We start from the raw sequence: 21,617 nt of genomic DNA, 5'->3' as shown, positions 1-21,617 counted from the left end.
CACAACAGGCACACCTCTACAGCTGCTATAATTGTTTGATGATACTCACAAGCCTGCCACCAAGGTTCTGATGAATCCTGCCCTTCTATTTTATGTACCTTGTAATTCCAGAATAGTCTCTTTACAGTTGTTGAACAGATCTTGCAGTGCAAAAGTAAGGGATTGGAGGACTCCAATAAATTAGCATTCAGTCCACACGAGACTTTATATCTTTCCTTCCAAGGCACCAAATAGGTGCAAATCTGGCTTATTTATCAAGAAAAAAATAAAAAAGTCAGTGATATAGAAATATTGCAGTTTTGAAGTGAGTCTCCAGAGAAGACTAATTATCATGATTCTGTCTACTCTGCACAGTACTCTAGCTATGTCAGCCCAACCAAAAATATGCCTTATACTGCTAAGAAAGCTATTTTTAGATGTGAAATATCATCCAGGTTAGAACTGGATTAGTAACAGCACATTGCCTAGTCTCTGAGGCGGAAGCTCTGGGCTGAGCCACTGCAAAGTTCCCAGCTGGGAATCTGCCCTGTGTGAAACATAATGTGATACAGTGAATGGTTGTTTGTTGGCTGTGAACAGCCAAATATCTATAAAAGGAAAGTACTGTCAGTTGAAACTACTTCATTTCTCTGGTGAAGTAATTTCAATTGCTTAGAGGCAATACCTCCAAGTAACTGGTTCAGAAAGTAAAAAAAAATACCAACAATGCAAATTTTTGCTTCAGAGGAACCATTTCCATTTTCACACCACTGTTAGACTGCAGGATGCACTGGATTGTTTTTTAGCGCATCTGTTCATACTCACATGATGTTGTGAATATAACATACAATATGATGCACACTATATTACTTGCTTTATGTAGTTAGCAACAATATTTTCTCAGCATTCCTTGCATCTACTATGAACTCACAGTATCATAGGACTAGCAGATAGGAAACAGGCTTCCTCTCCTGTTGCTCTGGCCTGAATTCATGACTTCAAGAAAAGTAATTTCATGGCTCACTGCTTTACTTTTTGCATCTGCAAAACCTGAACAATAATTATTTCATGAAATAAGCCTTTTGATTTCTTTGAGGCCTTCCAATGGAACATATATGCATAAATGTATGCAATATTATCAGGTTGGACAGTGCCCATCTCTTTCCCTTATACCTCAAATCAGTACAACTTTCAGGTACTACATATGCCAGCATACCATAATAAGTTTTCAGCTTTGAATAGACAAGGATATTTTTTTCCCTTAAGGGAAGATTAGAAAAGAATAAAGATGACTGATTTCTAAGAACCTGCACATTGCATTAGATGCAAAGAAGTCACTTGGGTAGCCAACACAAGTTGGATTGATCTGAAATTCTCCCAATGAAGAACACTGTAGAAAACAGTGACATGCAGATGTGTAATAAAACCTAAAACCAGGACTTAGCCAGAAATTTAGAACATTAAGAACTACATTTATATTCTGCATTTGTAATAGTGAGTAATGGATAGACAGTCAGAATGCAACTGTTTGGTACTGGAACAGGCAGAGGACTACATTTCATTCAGAACTATCACAGCTGACTGGGGAGAAAAGCAGATTTTATATAGTAAATGACCACAACAAATGCCGTGATTGCTGAAATATACCACACGCCAAGCAGTATAAGAGGAAGGGGAAAGTGAAAGCAGGTGGGACAACATCTTGCTTAGGCCCCCGATGGGTCTACCTGTTCTTTCTCTGTCTTTGAACACCAAAAGAGGTCTTATGATAGCCACTCAGAAATTACAAAAGCCAGCTGAGAAAAAAATCTCGGGTTTCATCTCTTGCTATGCAAGATCCTACTGAACTTCCTGGAAGTGAAACTGCTTAGAAGCAGTGAAAATACAAAGTGATGGAAATTACAGTCAGTCAGTCACAACAACAGCGGTTACCTCTAATTCACTTGTTCAGCAGTGTTAGCTACCTAATTCCTGTTGCTGTCCATTACTTTAAACTAAACAGGATTTTGTGTATTTGGGAATATTCTAGTTTTCTTTGGTAATATTTTGGCTTCTTAAAACCCAGATTGGCAGAAAAAAGTAGAAAACACTTCTCATGATAAAAGCACTCTTTACCTCGTTAAGCAATTGCTTTACAGGGGTTCTGTTTTGTTTACAGAAAATTATCCAACCTGCAGGCATTGGCTTTTCAAATCATGACATTTTATTGTACAAATATTTTGGCAGATAAAGTAGTCTGGAAAATTTGCATTGCTTGGCTTGCACCTAACTATACCCACAGGTGGATAGTCTAATAGCAGAACATCTCAGGTACTCATTTCCAGATTAATACATGTTAGCAAATTTCTATTGCAACTTAGCTATAACTGGAACAGGGAATAGTACATAAGGTACATAATCTTAAAAGTTACTTCGGAGTCATGATGCTTTCTCTACTTCATTTTTGATCTTGAGAACATAGACACGTAAATAATTGCTAATATATGAACTACCGCATGCTCTAACCTGCTTCAGTCACCCCATCAGCTACTTCATCAGGCAGGCAGAGCAAAAATAATGAGCCACTCAATCTTTCTTACCATTCAATTTTCTTGCTTAAGGGAGCAAGCAAACAAGAAAGCCCTTTTACACATCTACACACACAAACAAAAACAAACAGAAGATTTCAAATCCACATAGCCCCATAGGTGAACAGTCAGAGTCACCATACAACACAGATAGAGCCAAATTCCTTAGCATAAAGCCATAATATAACACCAGAGACTGGTATATTATGAAATTTATCAAAATAAATAAGCATGTCAAAAATCTTCATAGACATTAAGGAACAGTGTTTTTTGTTATTTCTACCTTGCATATTTTCTTGAATGACAATGACAGCAAATATGATTACACAGAATTATAGAATTGTTTGAGTTGGAAGGGACCCACAAAGGCCATCTAGTCCAGCTTCCCTGCTGTGAACAGAGACATTTATATTTACAGAGCATGGTCCAGCCTGATCTTGAATACCTTCAAGGATGGTATCAAGGTATCAAGGATCCATTACATCTGTGGGCAACCTGTTACACATGTAATCAAGAGTCGTCCAGAAGAAAAAATGAAAAGCCCTTTTATTACTAACTTACATTTATGACTAAGCTTACCTCAAGTGAAGAGTTTTGAAGTTTCCCATTTAGGACTTCTTTTTCTTTCTCTAGTTGCTTTATTTCACACTCAGATTTTCTTTTAAATTCCTCTAGCTGCGTCTGGAGTTCCTAAGTCCAGAAACAAAAGAGTACACAATTTACTTAAGATTTCCTTAGTAACTTTCTGCAATGCTCTAAGAAGAGATGATTATAAGCAATAATATTTGTAGCCTAGAAGTAATAAACATCTACTTAAAAAAAAAAAAAAAAACTATATTATGAAATGATCAGCATTTAAGTTTGATCTGACTTGCGTGAAGAGCTTGTCACATCATTTTAAGTATAACTTGTACAAAACCATCCTCATAAAACAATACTGCATGTAACAGACAAAGTCCTTTTAGTAAGGCTTACACTTCATAGTGCAACTACGTTTCTTGAAACACTGTATCTTCACACACAGATCTCTCACAACCAGATAAAATAATTTACTCTCATAGATTACTTTATGAGAAGTGGTAGTGCACAAATGCACAAACTTCAGCAGTTTCATAAACAGAAACGAATTCTTCTGAAGAGCACTAAACACAATTCCTAGCCTCCAGAATCTGGAAAGGACTACAAAACATAGCATTAAGTGACAGAACTCCTTCCATGACTTCAGAACTCATCTGCAAGAGTTTTGATTATTCTCAAAGAGATGTTGAACTTGGAAAGGTACAGCAGCATTAAAACCGAGAAAAACAAAAAGCAACAATAGAGGTCTATAGAACACTTGGCCAGCCTGATTGTTCAGTTCTACAGTCTGCTCTAATACATGTGTTTATTTCTTTTGTCTAATAATATCCTGAGAAACACATCACACAAAATACAGTAGGAGATGAAGAATAGATCTGGCCTTAATTTACACTCTAGTTTGGCAAACTGCTTAAACACACACTGAGCGTGAGCATCACTGCACATTAAAACACATGCTTAAAATTAAACACATTGCCCTACATTTCAATGCATTTCTGCCCCCACTGGTGTTCCTACTGCAGTCTGTAATGTTTCTGTGCAAATCTACAAAGGACTGCTAGGTAAGATAACAGAATTTATCACAGAACTTCTCACAAAGGTGGAATTCTCTAAAGAATGTCTTAAGTCAATTGTTGATAATGTGTACCAATAAGAAAATTAAAGCTCAGCCATTTGCAACACAGTGAGAGAGGGCACTGCTCAGGATACTTGTCTGAATCCACAAAGACAATCATTCTTTGTGACTTAACTTAAATAAGGTCATGCATACACACTCATGTTTTCATTTGTAACTAGTGGTCGTGTCACTAAGAACACCTGCCTTCCAAACCCATTTACTAACACTTTGTAGAACTAGTTCCTCAGCCTAAACAATGCCAAATTTTGATTAAATCAAAGTATTTGAGTATTTCATAGCAGAGATCCATGGAAATTGAAGTCAGAAATTGGAATACACCCACAATACATATTTCTTCAGGAGTGAACTCACATTAATCACTCCAGCTGCCACATGAAAAGCATGTAATACTAAGTGTTGCTAAGAAGGCAGTTCGTCACATCAAGGATAAAGTCACCTTCCTGCCTCTGGAGCTTTATGCAAAAATACATCAGCTTGACATTTTTTCCTCTCCGTTTTTTTCTTTTCCTCTTAGTAAAACCATAGCAAGAAAATCCTCCATTTTATGATTCAAAATGCCTCCAGTAAGGATAAATCAAATGATGTCACTGTGACCAATAAGATTAAAAACAGATGAATTAGAACTTCTATAAATAGAACACTTCTACCTCCTGCTTTTTGCAGCTTGCTTGAAGTTTTAGATTAACTTGATTACCTTCATATGCTTCATTATGAACCTTCCAACCCATTTAACAGCATTCCTTCAGACAAGTCTTCTCCTTATGGAACTGATAGTTGCCTTTACAATGCAAGTTCTTTGTGTCTTTTAATTCATACCTTTTTTAATTAGCTATACCTTTCATAATTTATAAATCACATTCGTTATATAACTTGACAAAACCAAGGTAGAATTCTGGGGACCGTTACCCATCTTGTAGGGAATACTCTACTTCAGTGGGTATTCTCTGTTGAAAAGTGCTGTATTTCAGTAAACAATATTGAACTATAACCATGCAGGGTTGTATGACTCATCTTCAGTCTAGGTCTGGTTGGGGTTTTGTTGTTGTTGCTGTTTTTTGTTTGTTTCCTATTTTGCTTCAGCTTTGGGTGCGTGTCTCATTTTTAAGTATGGAGGCTTCCTCAAGGACAACTTCAGTTCTTTGGAAAAGTACAGGAGGTGATTTGTTTGTTTGTTTTTTGTTACATTTCCAATAGCAATTCTAATTTTACACAACGCTAGCATTAACAGAATTCTAGGAATTAAATATATATTTCTGTATCTATCTATACATCCTCACACAGAAAAGATTTGTGTCTGGACAGTCAACAGGGGAAGACGTTGTACAGAGGGAGCTCTCAGGATACAACCAGTCATCGTACTGACTATTTCTGGTATTACTTCTTTTTAGCTTTTCAGAAGAACACACTTTGTTCTTTACTAAAAAATAATTTTAAAAGTTTGTGTTTCAATTGAACCTCAACAGAGAAAGTCTGATTTGTATAACTAAGAAGTGGAAGGAAACAAGTTGAATGCTACCCTGGTGTAGATCAATTTCACTTTAAGGATATCAACAGTTCCTTTGCTATCACTGAGCAACTCTTGAAGTTATGAACATGAGTCAGTGTTCCATTGAATGAGGTTGGAAGTCTAAGAATCCTACAAGACTGATTTCTATAGAATAACCCCAAAACAAGAAGGAACATTGCAAGAAAAATGCCATTGATTTCAGTATATTTTTGCATGCTGTGGCTTTGAGTGTTTAAGAGCAAACCATCTGATTAAGCTCTCACATGTGTTCAGAGCCTCTTGTTTTGGCTTTGTTTGGTAGAAGTCATTTGCTGCAGTTGAATTATTTGATGCTTTAGTTCATCTACTTCATTTGCAGCTTTGCTCTGGGAATTCAATAAAGCTTCCCAACCTTCTACAGAAGCAACATTTGCATTTCAAATAGCATAACTAACTTGTGGAATTTCCAATGAGAATGAGTAACAAGGGAAATAATTCAGAATGACATTAACGAGCATTTCACCTGCTTTTTGCAGGATTTCCTTCTGCTGAAGCATATTCCTCTCTTTTACTACACTTAGATCTTCCTCCACATTTTTTTGATCCCAGAATTTCCTGCTGTATTCCCTTAAGCTACACTTCAAAATCCTAAAGCATGTATTGTGCTTCATTATATACATTCATTTTTTGTCATCTGAAATAATTGTTTTTTTTTTTTTCCCTCTTTTGGTGCAGTTCCTTTATAATGATCTTTCACCAAAAGAGCTTGTTCAAAATAACCTTCTTCTCTTCCATACACTTAAATTAACTCTGCTGCCAGAACACTTGTAACATGGAGCCATTCCCTCAGCAGGCGTCATTGTAAGGTGAACACCCAAAGAGTTACCGTCTAAAATATGCCTATAATTATCCTAAACTTGTAACAGGCCATAACTCCTTTAATGTCCTGACAATCTGTACTAAAAGTTAACAAATGAGATTTTGGATGAAATTTTATTTTTCCTTCATCCTTGAACACAGTTGCTCACAAATATACACACTGCCCAACAGTGATTATGTGAATAAAATGTGACAATTAAGTGAAGAATATTTATAAGCTCTTTTTTAACAGAAAGAGAAGTCCAGTAGAGAGACACGTTCAGATTTTTTGAATTGAATGTCTATACATTCCATTTGAAAATCTGCAGGTGGAGTATTTATGCTGGCTGAAAATGGAATCACAAATATACTAAGAAAAATGATAACTTTTTTGCAATCTTGAAACTTGTTCTCAAATTCCATTATCACAACGGAAAGCACAGCTGCATATTTTCTGCTGCTCAAAGAACTGTGGTTAGCCAATGTATCTAGATTCCTACCATTATTTGCCACCACTTGAGTTAACTCTGCACTGTTCTCACTCCATGTCCTGGTTTCAGACCAGATAGGGTTAACAGCACGTTGATGTTTGGTCATTGCTGAGAGATGGGTTTTGTCAGCCACTGGCCACCGCTATGATGGCAAGGGGCAAGTGGCACGGGATGGACACCCCTGCTTTAAAGATTCAAGGCAATTTCTAAGTTGGTCATAATTCAGCCTCATTTCACAGTCTTAGAGGATCTGAAGTGTACATAGGTTGAGTATATGTCTATCAGAAAAGATTTCAGTTTTATCTAGCTGATATTGAATGTAAAAAATCAAATCACCAAAGACATCATCCGCTTATTTCCAGTTTCTACTGCATTCTGACTTTTTTTATACCTGAAACACTGTTTCTCTTACATTGTTAAGCAAAAGAGTAAATCACATGCCTAAATTCTCATGAATGCTATGTACTAATTAATCGTTTACAGTCATTCCTTAAAACTCTCCGCACTATAACCTTCCATTTCTGCCCCAAGTCTAAAGCACTGCTCTAATGCTTACAAAGCATTTAAATCAAAATGAAACTTAGATTTCTCCTTCCCCAAATTTTAAAGAATTATAATTTGCACTTTAATAGGCAGAGATAAGGAGCACAGTCTTATACTTTACCTGTATTCTTTCTTTGAGCTTCTGGGAATGTTTCTTCCTCTCATTTATCTTCTGACTTTTCTCCTCTAGGTCTGCCTCCAGTTTCTTTACCTGCTGCATCCAAAAACCTTTCTCAGCCTCTGAGCAATTTCTTTGCTCCATTTCTCTTTGCTGATGATGATTCTTTGTTTCTGTCATTGATTGCTGTATAGACTTTTTCAAAGACTCTCTTCCCCTCTCACTGGAGGCTCGCAGTTGGTTTGTTTTCTGCGTATATTCTTTCATTGCTCCTTGGTTCTCACTCCTCAGGTTTTCCATTTCATTTGTTAGAACTTGTCCCTCCATGCTGAATTTTTCAGCAAAAATATCTTCATCTAAATTTTCTCTCCTAGATAGTTTGCATTCATTTAGTTGTCCATTGGTCAGTTTGTTTTCAAAGTCTGCATTAGTATCTATTGTGTCTGTGGAAAGGGCCACATGTGTGACTTTTACTTCTGCTCTTGGTTCCCTCTCTTCCACCTGCTTCTTGCACAACGTTAACTCTGCCAAGGCTTCTTCCTTTAGTTTCCTGTGTTGTTCTACTGCAGTTTCAAGGGCTTGAATATGTTTTCTCAGCAACTGTTCTTCTTCAACTTTACTTTTGTACTGGAGAATGGTTTCCTTCATCTCAGCAAGAATGTGCTGAACTTCTTCTTCATGAGCTTCTCTCAGAGCCTGTATACTATCTTCATGTTCATCATTCTTAGTGTTCAGGGCATATATCACCTACAACATGAAGAAGAGCAACAGAAGATAATAGAATCTAGTAAACAACAGTGTTATGAATCCAGTTGCTATATTTATAAAAAGAATTACACTACTATTAAATATTTTTTGCCTTTTTTCCTCACTAGCAACAGAAGGGATAATTACAAACTGCAAATCCTTGCAAGGAAGGAAGACAATACAGTGAGAACTTTTTTTTTTTTTTAAAACACTTTTTTTTTTTTTTAGACAATGCTTTTTTTTTTTTTCCCCCTTGAAAAGTTATTACCTCATACATCAGGTTTAATCTTTCATACACAGCCCCTCCTCAAGCTGACTGACTCCACATTAGTAGTTCAATTCATCTCACCTTCATTCCAGCAGCACCTTCTGCCACACTGCCTTTAGCATTATCTAGTGCTGAGAACCTACAGAGGCAAAAGTCTGCAGTCTGTGTTGTATAAAGCCTGAATGTTTTTCCTGGATTATTGAATTTGCTTGGATGCATTTAACCATTTTTGCGCTGTTCATACACTGAATAACTTGCTCCATTTCAGTTATCCATAAATGAAAGCAAACAAACACATCTTGTGCAAATTTACTTCCTCCTTTGCAATAATGAAATAAATCATAGAATCACAGGGGTTGGAAAGGACCTCAAGAGATCAAGTCCAAATCCACTGCTAAAGCAGGCACCCTGCAATAGGTTGCACAGGTCTTGAATATCTCCATAGAAGACTTCATAACCTCTCTTGGCAACCTGTTCCAGTGCTGTCACCCTTACCACAAAGAAGTACTTCTGCATGTTTGTACAGAACATCCTATGTCAGGTTTCAGGCCATTACTCCTTGTCCTATTACTACGCACCACCTAGAAGAACCTGGCCCATCCATTTGCTTCCCATCTCCCTTCAGATATTTACATAAATCAGATCCTCCACAATCTTCTTTTCCTGAGATTACTCAGTCTTTCCTCATGTGGGAGGTGCTCCAGACCCTTCAACATCTTTGTGACCCTCCAGTGGACTCCTAGGAGATCCCTGTCTTCTCTGAACTGCGGAGCCCAGAACTGGACACAAATATAGAAGCTGTGAAGAATCACAGATGCAAAACATGGTCTGGATATATTTCTGGATAAATGTGGCAAAAGACAGTAATGACATCATATTCCAGAATACAAGCAGACAAGAAGTCATAGTCTACACTTAAACACATGTATTGTTTGACCTTAGATTACATGTTATAAATACTTCTGTTATTTTTGATAATTTTTTCTATGAAACAGAAATAGTTACAGGATACTAAGCAGAATCCTTCACACCACAAATGGTAACTGAAATTCCACTACAAAAATTTTTTTTTTTTTTTTTTTAATTAAACTTCCTCAGGAAACAGACTTAAACAACAAGGAAAATGTGAATTTTGCCTGTGGCTTTAGAATGACCAGTAATTATCTCAGGCAATTCTTCAACTAACTAGGTTAAATTAGTGATCGCATCTCTGTATTTGATTTCAACAGCAAAACAAAAGATAAGCACTAGAATACCCAGCCTTTGTGATTTAAAAACTTCTAGCCTTAGCAATGAATTTATCTACTAAATCCGCCTGCCTCATATTATGTCATATTTGGTCTGACAGTAGAATTTGGATTCCTCCAAAGTCTGACTTAATTGTCAAAGTTCCTCAAATTCCACTGAGCATTAGAACAAATTGGAGACATTCTACAATAATGGTTATCACCAACACCTTAAATTAGTCATCTAAAAGCTCTGGAAGAAACCCATCTCCCTGCTCTATCGGTTATTCCTATCCATCTGTTCAATAGTGGCTAGAATCACAAGGAAGAATTTTCACTTGAAAATGCATGGCTTTCAATGTAATATTCAGGCTTGACTGTTGAAACCAATTCTTCAGTATCTTAACCTTCTTAAAAGATTTAACTTCCAGAGGGCTGCTGGCACGTACTTTCTGAAATTTAAGCCCCTCACAAATGCCTTTCACTCCCTACTGAATATAGCAACTGCATTCCTATTCCAGACACCTCATTTTAAGAGACTAGAGTTATGTGTAGATGAATCTGAGAGTTTATGTGCATTCTGCTGTAAGGAAAAATACTGAAAAATTATTTCAACACCTGCACATTGCAGTGCACACACTGCTTACTAACGTGGTACAAGACTTCTGCTTTTCTTTATGCTGCAATAAAATAGCAAAAGATAAAAATCAGCTCTACCTCATTAGCAAAGGTAAAGTATTCAAACTCAGAAAGACTTCTGTATTCCTACAATAGCATTAACAAATACTATTACTACAGTAGCTTAACTACCACAATTAAAAAAAAACGGTTCTAGCAGGTTGCCTTATTAGCTGAATAAGAATCAAGGCAGTTTGGTATGGAAGATAAGGACGATAAGAAGAAGCAAATAAAGGATTGCAGAAGGTTGTCCTTTGGACCCAAGCTAGTATAATACCTTTGCTTTCTAAAAGTGGACTTGCAGGTAGAAATACCAAAATCTCTACAGTAAATTTTCAGATTACATAGCTTACTATCATCACGTTCAAGAGAAAAAAAATGCTATAAAATACAATTATTTTCATAAGAAATTCATGACTGTTTTATCTACTCAGTGTGATAGTACATTAAAATTTACTTGAATCAACACAGACCATATTGAGGTTGATTTTCACTTGTAAAATCCAATAAAAATACCTTATTTCAAGCTTTTAATTGGCAGCAAGTTAAAAATATTTTTCCAAAATTTCCCACCACTCAAACTTCCGTCCATCCTTGTGTAATAGGCACAGCTAACAAATTAACAAAGGCAGAGATGCAAAGAGCCACAGCCAGGGCCACCAACCTCCACATTTAATACTAGACCTGGTTGCCCAGGGTCCCATCCAACCTGTCCTTGGAAACCTCCAGGAACAGGACATCCATTTATTACTGTTCCTTCCATTCTGACATGGAAACCCTAAGAAACAGACGACTACCTTAAAGCACAGCTACCACAGAAGGTCCACGGCAGCCACCAGTAATTACTGCAAGAAAATAATAAGAAGGAAGTTTCCTATACAAGAGATGGGATTAATCTCCCCTAACACCACTCCTTCCATCATTACACATCTGATCCAGGTTAATCAAAGGAGAAAGACAGGTGCCCCCAAAAGGCAACATTCCTGTTTCCAGTGCAGTTGGCTAGAACAGGTAATGTAAGTGAAATGAATTCTTCCTAGTGTTTGACTGGTTTTGATGTTTTTTTTTTTGTTTTGTTTTTGTTTTTTTTTTTTTTTTTAATTCTGCAGTCCCAGATTCCCAACTTTTTCTCTCTGTAGACAAAAATCATACGTAGAGGGAAGAGACAAGTTTGAATTCTTAAAAGCTGAAACTACTTCATTTTCCTCTGCCCCTTTCTTCTATGATGTTTCTGTAGGCTGTAGAGAATGTCACTTCACACTATTTTTATGTCTGCACATCCACTTCATGTTGCCCTACAAACTAAAACATTTAACATTTAGATACTGTACAAATCTACTTTGATGCAGGATCTTGGAAAAGTCAGCCTTTTGCAGCTTCCCTTTGCTTTCCATCTCTGTTCTTTTTTTTTCTTTCAATCTTGTTTTGGTGTTTATGACTCTCCTTGAATTAGTATCACCTGAGACATTTAGTGTGCTATTTGTTTTTACTTCCAGATAATTCATTTGTGAAATAAGGTGAGCTCACACGCAGATGATTTTAGCTTCTGCCTCCCACAATCTGTTATCATAAACTTTTTTTTTTTTTTACAGTTCCTGATTCATGTTGCATCTTCTCTCTCAAAATCCTTTCATACGTAACTCTGAAATCACTTTACAAAACTTAAACAACAAAAGCACCTTAATTTTAGATTCTGAGTGCAATTAAAAAGCCGGAAAGAAAAATCAGTTCACGTGACATTTACATGAAACTTATTTCTATTTCTTTGCTCCCCTCATGATGAATCATATTAAACTGGACTATTTATCAAGTTGAGCAGTATTCAAATGCTTCCATGGAGAATAATTATCTTTCAGTAAAAGTAGGCAAAATTTGTGTCAATTAAAATCCACAGGTTAGATGAAAACTCTTAAAATAATGCTTTTTGAAAAAAGCTTTAAAATGCTTTTTCATCGATAAATCCACTGATGTGTTTGATATACAGATACACATAAAAGCAGTGGTTAGGAGCAAATAGATTTCAGAGTATTTTCCATTCACCTACTGCAATCTCCATCTTGGGAAAATTCTTGCATAACTCCTGAAGACCTCAATTACCCCACAAATCTTTTGCTTTTACAGTTCTGGGTAAGTTCATCTTGCAAAACTGTTTCATACAGTTAATATGCAGGAAACAGATGCCTTCAAAAAAAATCACTTTTATATCTGTCCCATCTGTCTGCTTTAAGATCACTGTAGTGCAGGTGAATTTTCAGTACAAATGTTAAAGGGTCTATGCTAAGAAAAGGAATTAAAAGGCCTTATCTCCGTGTATCTCACTGAGAATGTTTTTTGTTGGGTTCTTTATGCTACAAATCTTCAAGGTGTCTAAAATTGTAGATACATGTTTAGTTGTTTTAAAGACTTGTTAGCTTTTGTTCTGTTTTGCTGATCATTCTAGGCACCTAACTGAAATTTCAGCTTTTCAAAAGAGCTTTAACAATGTTGGTACAGATCAATGCAACGTCGCCCAGTTTTACAACAAAAGAAGTAAATCAAAGACGAACTTCATGGATTTGATTTCTGCTTTTCCAAAACATTTCCTTACTTTAAATGCATCATTTTCAAAACTTGTAGATACAAGCAGCAGAAACTTACTGTGTCGTATTTATGTTGGAAACAGTGACTGTACTACAGGCCCAGGAAGCACTGCCCTAACTCTGACCAGACTGCACTGCCTGGCTGCACGACTGGGCAAAGAGCTGCACTGTGCTTCATTCCTCATCCAGAAAATCGTGGATAAGAACAGCAAGGAGCACTGCCAAGAGCACCTGCCCTGTAGTTTTGAGACATTTCATTATTTTTATGAAATTTTTCAATATACTAGCTAAATAGTAAGAATAAAATTAAGCAATAGCATTTACAGGTACCAGCTATTGCTTTAAACAGCTCCAATATCAAATTCCAGTAGTGAAAAGTGAAAGATACTCAACTGTAATCTCATAATTACATTTAAAGGTAACACTCCATCAGTATATAGTCACAACCAAACACTGTAACTTCCAAATTCAATTATAATAGAAGACTCCTCTGGTAGCAATCTGTTTTAAGTTAGAACTGTCTTTAAGTATTTAAAGACTAAGTCATACAAAGTTCTGAGCAATTATATTAAAAGGGTGCAATGAGTTCATTATCTTAAGAAAAAGTCCTATTTGAAAACAATTTTATAGTTTCCTTACAAAATAAAAGAAGTGCTTCTTCAGTAATAGGGTTACATGATGCTCTGCTTTCCATGAGCACCAGAAGACAAGTGAATATACAGAACCAGCACAACCAGGCCTGCCTGAGCTAATGTGCTCCACTTGGAGACAAGATGAATTGACCCAATCTTGGCATTAGACTAATTAAATTCACACACTTTGTGATGGTTTTAAATACCTGTGAGGAAAAACTCGAGTGTCTACTTGTTTCTAATGAAAGCACAGGTTAAGTGGTCTTCAGCAGCAAATAGAGACTGCCTGGTTGTGTACACTCAGGAAAAAGCAAGTAAACTGCTATGGTGAGATAGCCAATGTCATTAAGATCTGACTGTAGATGCATGCATGCATCTTTAAATGTTGAGGAGCCTAAAACGTATAACATTAGAACATTTAAATGAGAATGTCTTAAACTGACCTTTAACTCAGGTGAAATCTTCATTGTAGAGTGTTGACCTCCACATACTGCTTACAGAAATTGTTAGTAGAAAGGTACAGATACAATGTCACTGAGAACTGTACTTAATGTACCCATCCATGAAGAGAAGATAAAATGTGAAAAACTATAACTTCGTAATTCTTCCCTTAGCAATCAGTAGGTCACTAGATATTTTATTACCCATTGCCTGTAATACATTTATTAATAAAACACATTTTGTTTATAAACAAGTAGCTTATATAAGGTTGCTTCAAATACTAACTTGAATTTAATATCCAGTTTCTATTATAAAGTAGCTTTTCCTTATTGATTACTAAGGTTGTTCATTTTCTGCAAAATGACCAGTTACAAATTTGTACGTTACGAAGATATAACACTATAATGTGATGGAAAGTACAGCAATAATAGCAAGGTGGTAAAGTCTCTGGCCGCAGTAAATGAGAACAAGCCCTAATACAGCAGCTGTAGATGTAGAAACAACAAAAAAACAATTGCTCACCTTTAGAAGGCCTCAGGTAGGGAGAAACCTCCAGCAAGACCTCTTCACCTCTCAAGCCAACCCTTGAATGAGGTCTGGGAACGGGTGGATCCTGGCTCCACCATTTCTGGTTACTCAGGTTCATTGCATGCACCTGAGCTCCCCTGGGTTGGCCCTGCCTTCCCAGCAGGTGCTCAATCACTGCTTCAGGCTGTGACTTTGCATTTCTGCTACAGAAGGTAATCCCGATACCAAGATATTCTTATACCTTTTATTAATTTCAGCAGTAATGTCTATCCATCTAAATAATAAGGTTTGGAGTAATTTCCCAATGGAAACGGTGGTTTTAGTACTGCTTTTAACACAATTAACACAATTACATGATATTGTACATAGACTGAATGAGCTAGGAGTTCCCATCAAGTTCTGTAAGGAAATAATAGTGCTGACAGGTAAAGAAATTGTAGTCTATACATTTTCATCAGCTGATAGTCAAAAATAATGATATCTTTGAAATTCTCATAGAAAATTGTACATAAAAATCATTAAAATGAATAAATCATCAAGTAAAGTACATGGGGATATTGATAGCTAAGGATCTTTTTAGAACCCATTGTAAGCAGCTTTGTAAAATGATTCTCTCCTTCTTTCTTTCTTTCCCTATGTGGAAGGCAGTTTGTTTATATTCTTTGCCCCAAAAGTACTGTTGCTCCAAAAGCCTGATCCTAATTTTTACGCTGTTCCATTTTGCTTCATTTCTGTAGAGTACTGAATACCACTCCAGAGTACTGGCATCAAAAAGCCTCAAGCACACAGCAGAGCTCTGGTAGCACACCAACTACATGCACGACAGCTGAGTCACCCAAAGTGCTGGTTACTGAGTATCATCAATACATCATAAGAAATAAGGTCAACAAACCTAGCCAAAATTTCCAAAGAAAAGCAACATATTTCAACTGGAAACATGAGTAGATAAAAGGAATGCTCAGACAGCTACAAGTTGCTCAGCTGATAAATGCTTTCAGAGCAAACCATTGGGATTTGACCATGTTTCCAACCTAAATATATCAGTCACTTTTTATGATACATAAAACAGGAAAGATTAAATGATCTGATATGCTGCAAAACACTGAAGTGGTGTAAACAGCTGATGTGCTCACACACGCACCAGATGACTTGGTAATTCTCTCCAGAATCTTACACCTCTAGAAAAAAAACTGATTGTCATGGGTTACTGTTAATTTTCATTCAGAGATACCTGTATGGTGCCATGTTTGGGATTTTTGATGAAAACAGTTTTGATATGTCTTAGTTGATGGATAGCAGTACTCACACAGAGCCAAGAACTCTTCTACTTCTTGCACTGCCCTGCCAGTGAGGAGCTACGGGTACACAAGGAACAGGGAAGGGACACAGCCAGGATAACCGACTCCAAATGGCCAAGGGAATGTCCCATACCATATGGCCTTCCAGGCTCCAAGCGTACACTGCTGGCTTTTTGTCCATCAGTACCGCTGCAATCCTCCTCCACAGAGCTGAACAATAAAAGAGTGTAATTCATACACTTTTATGCTCAAGTTAGACATTCTCCTTTATATAACTAATGAAAATGGTTTTTACGTATCTGGTTGATTTCCCACTGAAGCTTATTAAATAATGTTCATATTTTCTACTCTCCTGACTGAGCAGAGGGGCAACAAACCCCCCGGCGACTGGTGGTGATAAGCAGCCAGAGTACATTGCATTTTCAACTGCTCCACATAGAGCCATTAAAGAACATCTGCCTATGCTGCTTCTTGTAGAAAAGGAATACGCTTTCTCCCACTTGACATTTCTTTCCCCTGCAGGTGAAAAAAAAAAAGAGTTCTTATTGTAATTTACCAGCAATTAACTTTTCCCTGCATTGGCACTCTGTTCCTCCATTTAGGCCCATAGCATTCAGCACACACAGAATTCTTGCCAGACCACTTGACTGGTTTAAAATAACAATCTGCTTAACCAGAAATACTGAAATTTAAAACATATTTCTTGTATCAAGGCTCCCAACTTCCCAATACAGTCAGTCACACGAATCCCTAGGGAAAGTGAGCAACTATCTCTTCTCATTAAAAATACTCCACCATTGTTGTCCAGGAAATTGTTTATAAAATGAAAATGACAGAGTAGCTCTGCTAACCAGGTAAGATCACCATCCCTACTTCTTTATGCTAGGCTTAGTGCCAGAAGCACAGTTCAGAACATTAAGTTTATTTGAACTCTTCTGGCAGAGGTTTGAAAAGAAGCCTGAATAACATGGATATCTGTTATCTGTTCATTATTCAGTTCTTGTGGCCCTGCCCACACTGCCTTTTCAGTGAAAGCTGATCTCTCCTCAGCACTCTTCTCCATGAATTCATTTGCATTTCTCATCCCATTTCAAGCAATTGGGACTGTCCTGAATCTGTAAGCATATGAAAGTCCTGGAACAGACAGTGGATGTTAGAAGAACTTGTGACAGCAGGGAACCCAATGCTTATAAAGTCACCACATATTTTAAACACTATTACTGCTAAACATACCAGAAATACAAAAAATTGGCATGCACAGAGGAGCATACCAAGGGTGCAGTGTCTGATGGAGGAGACTAAACTTAATTACTGGCATAAAGTTGTGCATTCGGCTACAACCATGAAAATGCACCACCTTCAAGTAATTCAAATGCACAAGTGCTGCAGAAGGTATCCACCAAATAAGTGTGTGATCTGTGTATAAGAATGACAACTACAGATGTGCGTTCCCATCTGGAAGCAAAACATTCCTTGTCTGAACTCTTTTAGTTCTTAAATCTCATGAGCTTTTTTCTCGAAACTCAAAGCACAGCTCACTGGGACACAGCTGCAATGCAACCCGGTTTTAATGTCAAAATCTAGAAGACATGGCCTCTTGTCATTCAAACTCACTAATTTTACCAGGTCTTTTAAATTTTTTTCTTGCATCCATGAGAATAATAATTAAAAAAAAAAAAATATCAGGTTTAATTCTTAATTTCTTCTTTTATATATATATATAGTATATTTGTTTTGGTCTTATTCCTTTAACATTGTGAGCTGATGCTTTAAAAGAAGAAACTCAACTGTACAATGAACTATAAAATATAGTAATGAGTACATGTCAGCAACTGCTGCTATCACCATCTGAGACCTGCACATTTCATTTCAGACTCCCAGGCCCTAAGTTTCTGTACCAGGAGAACCCTGTGCTGGCTTGGCAGAACAGAGTAAATGCAATGCAGTCAAAGTTGAACACTTGGGACATGCAACAGAATAAGTGTGCTTAGTGAAATATCAACAGTGGAAAAAGTCAAGCATCTAAAAACACTGCTAAATGGCCCCTAATGGGCTACAAAAAACAGTGGTTTGCCGTCTGAAGTAAAATTTGTGTTTGTATTTTTTTCTGCAGTACAGAAAAAACAGAACATGACTGAAAGTATAAAAACTACACTTCCAAAAATTATAAAAACTTACTCTCCTTAACTTCTCCAAAAGCAGAAATAGCAAGGCAGTACAATGAGAGCTGCTTTTAAGATCTGTGTTTGGATTACTTACAGAGGGTCCCAGCACCAACACAGGTCTTAAAACATGATCAGCACTTCATGCAGGGATAGAAACTATCATCTCAATCAGTTCAGTTCTGCTACTGATGACTGCACACTACTCCTCTGCCCCTGAGTAGGAGGCAGCCACTGCTGTTTGTACAACACAGAAATGGAACACAAGGCTGTCTCTGTATCATACACCTGATTAAAAACATCGTGTACTTATTTCTCCTCTTGGCACAATGCACAGTGGATGAGTAATCAGATTTTATTTCCCCATCAATGAAATCCTGTCATAATTGGAACAGAAAGTCGTAGCTGTGTATCAAAAGACAGCAGTATTTCACGCTACGTTAGAAAGAGGAGAGTACTACAAACAAACCAAAGTCAAAGGAGAATTCATGATGATGATACATCCTGACTGTAATATCGACAATAAATGAGAGTAATTCAAAAGGGAGCTCTCAAAGTTCCTTGGCCAAAAATGAGTATACCAAACGTGCCACAAAGCAATTTTTCAGCTAATGCAGTCTCAGATCCTTCTTCTTACACTATTACTATATGAACAGTAAACATCTAACTCAGAATATAGAAGGAAAAGCATATTATTAGAATTCCAGCTGTGTGCTAAGTTCTCTGTAAGCATGGCACTGGAGCAGAGAAAATTGGTACTTAAAAGCTATACTCCAAAACAGAATAGTCTGCTTTTCAGAAGAACTTCCTGAGCTTCAAGTATAAGGCATCTTTGTTTCAAATGACTTAGAAGTATTCAGATGGGGAGTTCAATTAAAAGAATAAATTGCCTCATTCACTTTTTAACAGTAAAAATTCAGCAGGAACATACAATTTGATGAAGGCTTTCCTAACATTATGCCAGAATGCTGTGCACTGAGGTGAATTTTTTGTCTTTTTGCTGCTAAAATAGCTTTCTAGTTTTTTTTTTTTTCCCCAAGCCAAAGACTATAAAGTAACATAACAGGTTTTAGAAAGGAATAATGTATTTTATTCCCCTCAAAAATACAGTTGAGCTTGCAGAAACTTCAAAAAGAATTTTTATATAAAAAGGAAGGCATAGAACTCTCTATGGAAAATGAGTGCAGCTTTGGAAAGTTGAACAAGGGTTTCATTTTTCAGATCTCATCATTATGTTCTCAGTCTGCTGCTGAGAAATGCAACACTCAGTAAGAGGAAACTGGTGACCGGTCAGCTCTTTTACTGTGAAGTACCATCACAGAATCACCAAGATTGGAAAAGACCTACAAGATCATCCAGTCCAACTGTGCACCCATCACCAGTAGTTCTCACTAAACCATGTCCCTCAACACAATGTCTAAATGTTCCCTGGACACCTCCAGGGTTGGTGACTCCACCACCTCTGAGCAGCCCACCACCAGCTACCATTTAATGGAAACACAGGTGCTGCTTATCAGTTGAAAAAAGGGATAATGTGATAATTCTTTTTTTTCTTTTTGAGTGATAGTTACAGACGTATTTTACCTAATGTGCAACTGAGTTCTGGACTGAAAACAAGGAAACTGAAGAAAACTTAATCCAATTTACAGTCGCCTTTCACACACTTGACTGTAGTTGAAAAATCAGTAACTGTTAATGAACAGAAAGTTCTTCTCTGTGAGAGTACTGAAGGAATGCTCACTTATTTGGAAAAACAGATTGCCATCACTGCAGAATCAAAGTGTACTTTAAAGTGTAATGTACATTCATGGGCAAAAAGTAGAGATAAAATTAAAACATACAATCAAAGCACCAGTAAGTAAGCATTGGCATATTACAGTAGACTGAAAATATACAGCTAAGCATACATGTAAGTACAGGCAGCTCCTGTGTATGCATTCATACACAATATATGTTATCAGATATAGTTATTGTTAGGAGAGAACAACGACATTATAACTAGCTAGCATTTCTAACTCCAACAATTCAGTGATTTCCTATCGTTTGACCTGCATTTGCAGCCAGTGTTCTTTCATTGCAAAAACGTCTCAATCAATTGCAGTGAGGTTAAAGAGTACGTAAAGCTGGGTTTTTCTGACCGACAACAGCGTAACACAAAAATAGCTTAAAAGGTTAAGGGCCACCTGCCACAGATTTCCTCTCGTTTCTTAACGTAGGGTGGGAAGCATTCAAAATATTTCGTAGCTCAACCTGGTATCGACTAGAAGTGGCAGTGCCGCACGGCACGGCAGTTAGACAGTGAGTTCTCCTCCCTCCCGTCCCAAGCTCATCAGAGCGGCTAGGTGTGAGCCGCGCACTGCCAGCCGCACAGCAGCAGCGGCCCGGGGCGAACCGCTCGGAACGAAGTCAGAGAGCAGCGGCACGGCGGGGCGGCGGCTCCCAGTCCCTCCCGGAGCCCCGGCTGCCGGCTGAGCCCCAGCGCGGGGCAGCCTCACCTCCCCCGGAAGCGACTTACCTTGGTGAGCTGGGCGATCTTCTTGCACATTTGCATGTGAATTTCCTTATTGTATCCTTCTGCCGAAATGCCGCGAGGGGCTTTAGATCCATTGCAAGTCCCGGGTTGCCGGCTCTTGTTTATGCCGGAGGCCATTAAGCTTTAAATATTCTAACCGAGTCTGTCCTTATACGCTCCGGGCTGCGCTTTCCCGTCCTGCTGCTCGCCTCCCTCTGCGCTCACTCCAAGCCCGAAGCGCTGCAGGAAGTTCAGCCCCGGCCCCGGGCTGGAGCAGCTGCTTCTCCCATGCGCGCAGATGTCCCGCTCCTTCAGCACAGCACTCGGCCGAGGCAGCGAGCAGCACGTGCGAGCCTCACGAGCGGGAGTTCTTTTTCTTCTCCTCTTCCAAGGGTGCTTCCGCCAGGAGATGCCAGCGGCTGGATGCTACGCTTTCCCCACAGGACGCGCCGAGCAGCGGCACAGACGTCGCTGGGGATCCGATAGAGAGGCTGTCTGCAGATTAAATCGCGTTGCCTTTTTGGGCTGCTGCAGGGATCATCTGAGAGGATAATTCGGGCACCTTTCATCAGCTCTGTTAGTTGGCAACCCTTTGGAAGTCCGGGTGGACCAATAAAGTGGCAAAGAAAATCTTGATCAATTTTTGCTGCTCTGCTGAAAGCAGAATGAAGCGGTGCTTCCACATCCACCCCGCAGCTGAGCCCTGGTGGGCCTGCCAGCTCCCCTGGGCTGCCAGCTCCCCTCGGCTGCCCTGTGCTCGCATAGGAAATGTAGGAAGAAAACTGAC

At 38.1% G+C, this 21,617-nt stretch overlaps 1 protein-coding gene across 1 annotated transcript in view; it reads right to left on the bottom strand.

Moving 5' to 3' along the window:
* FAM184B (family with sequence similarity 184 member B) overlaps positions 1 to 20,968 on the bottom strand; it is a gene marked incomplete at both ends in the record, with an annotated part of 33,117 nt that extends 12,149 nt beyond the window's left edge. The window contains 3 exons of the mRNA XM_079534938.1: positions 3,126 to 3,236; positions 7,763 to 8,506; positions 20,834 to 20,968. Of these exons, the coding sequence (XP_079391064.1) occupies positions 3,126 to 3,236; positions 7,763 to 8,506; positions 20,834 to 20,968 (990 nt within the window). The remainder of the gene's footprint in view (positions 1 to 3,125; positions 3,237 to 7,762; positions 8,507 to 20,833) is intronic.
* Between the last annotated feature and the right edge of the window lie 649 nt (positions 20,969 to 21,617).

The sequence above is a fragment of the Tetrao urogallus genome (assembly GCF_951394365.1).
Source record: "Tetrao urogallus genome assembly, chromosome: 4".
NCBI lineage: Eukaryota > Metazoa > Chordata > Aves > Galliformes > Phasianidae > Tetrao > Tetrao urogallus.
Note: the sequence above shows the minus strand (reverse complement) of the source record. Positions and strands in the feature narration are given on the sequence as shown.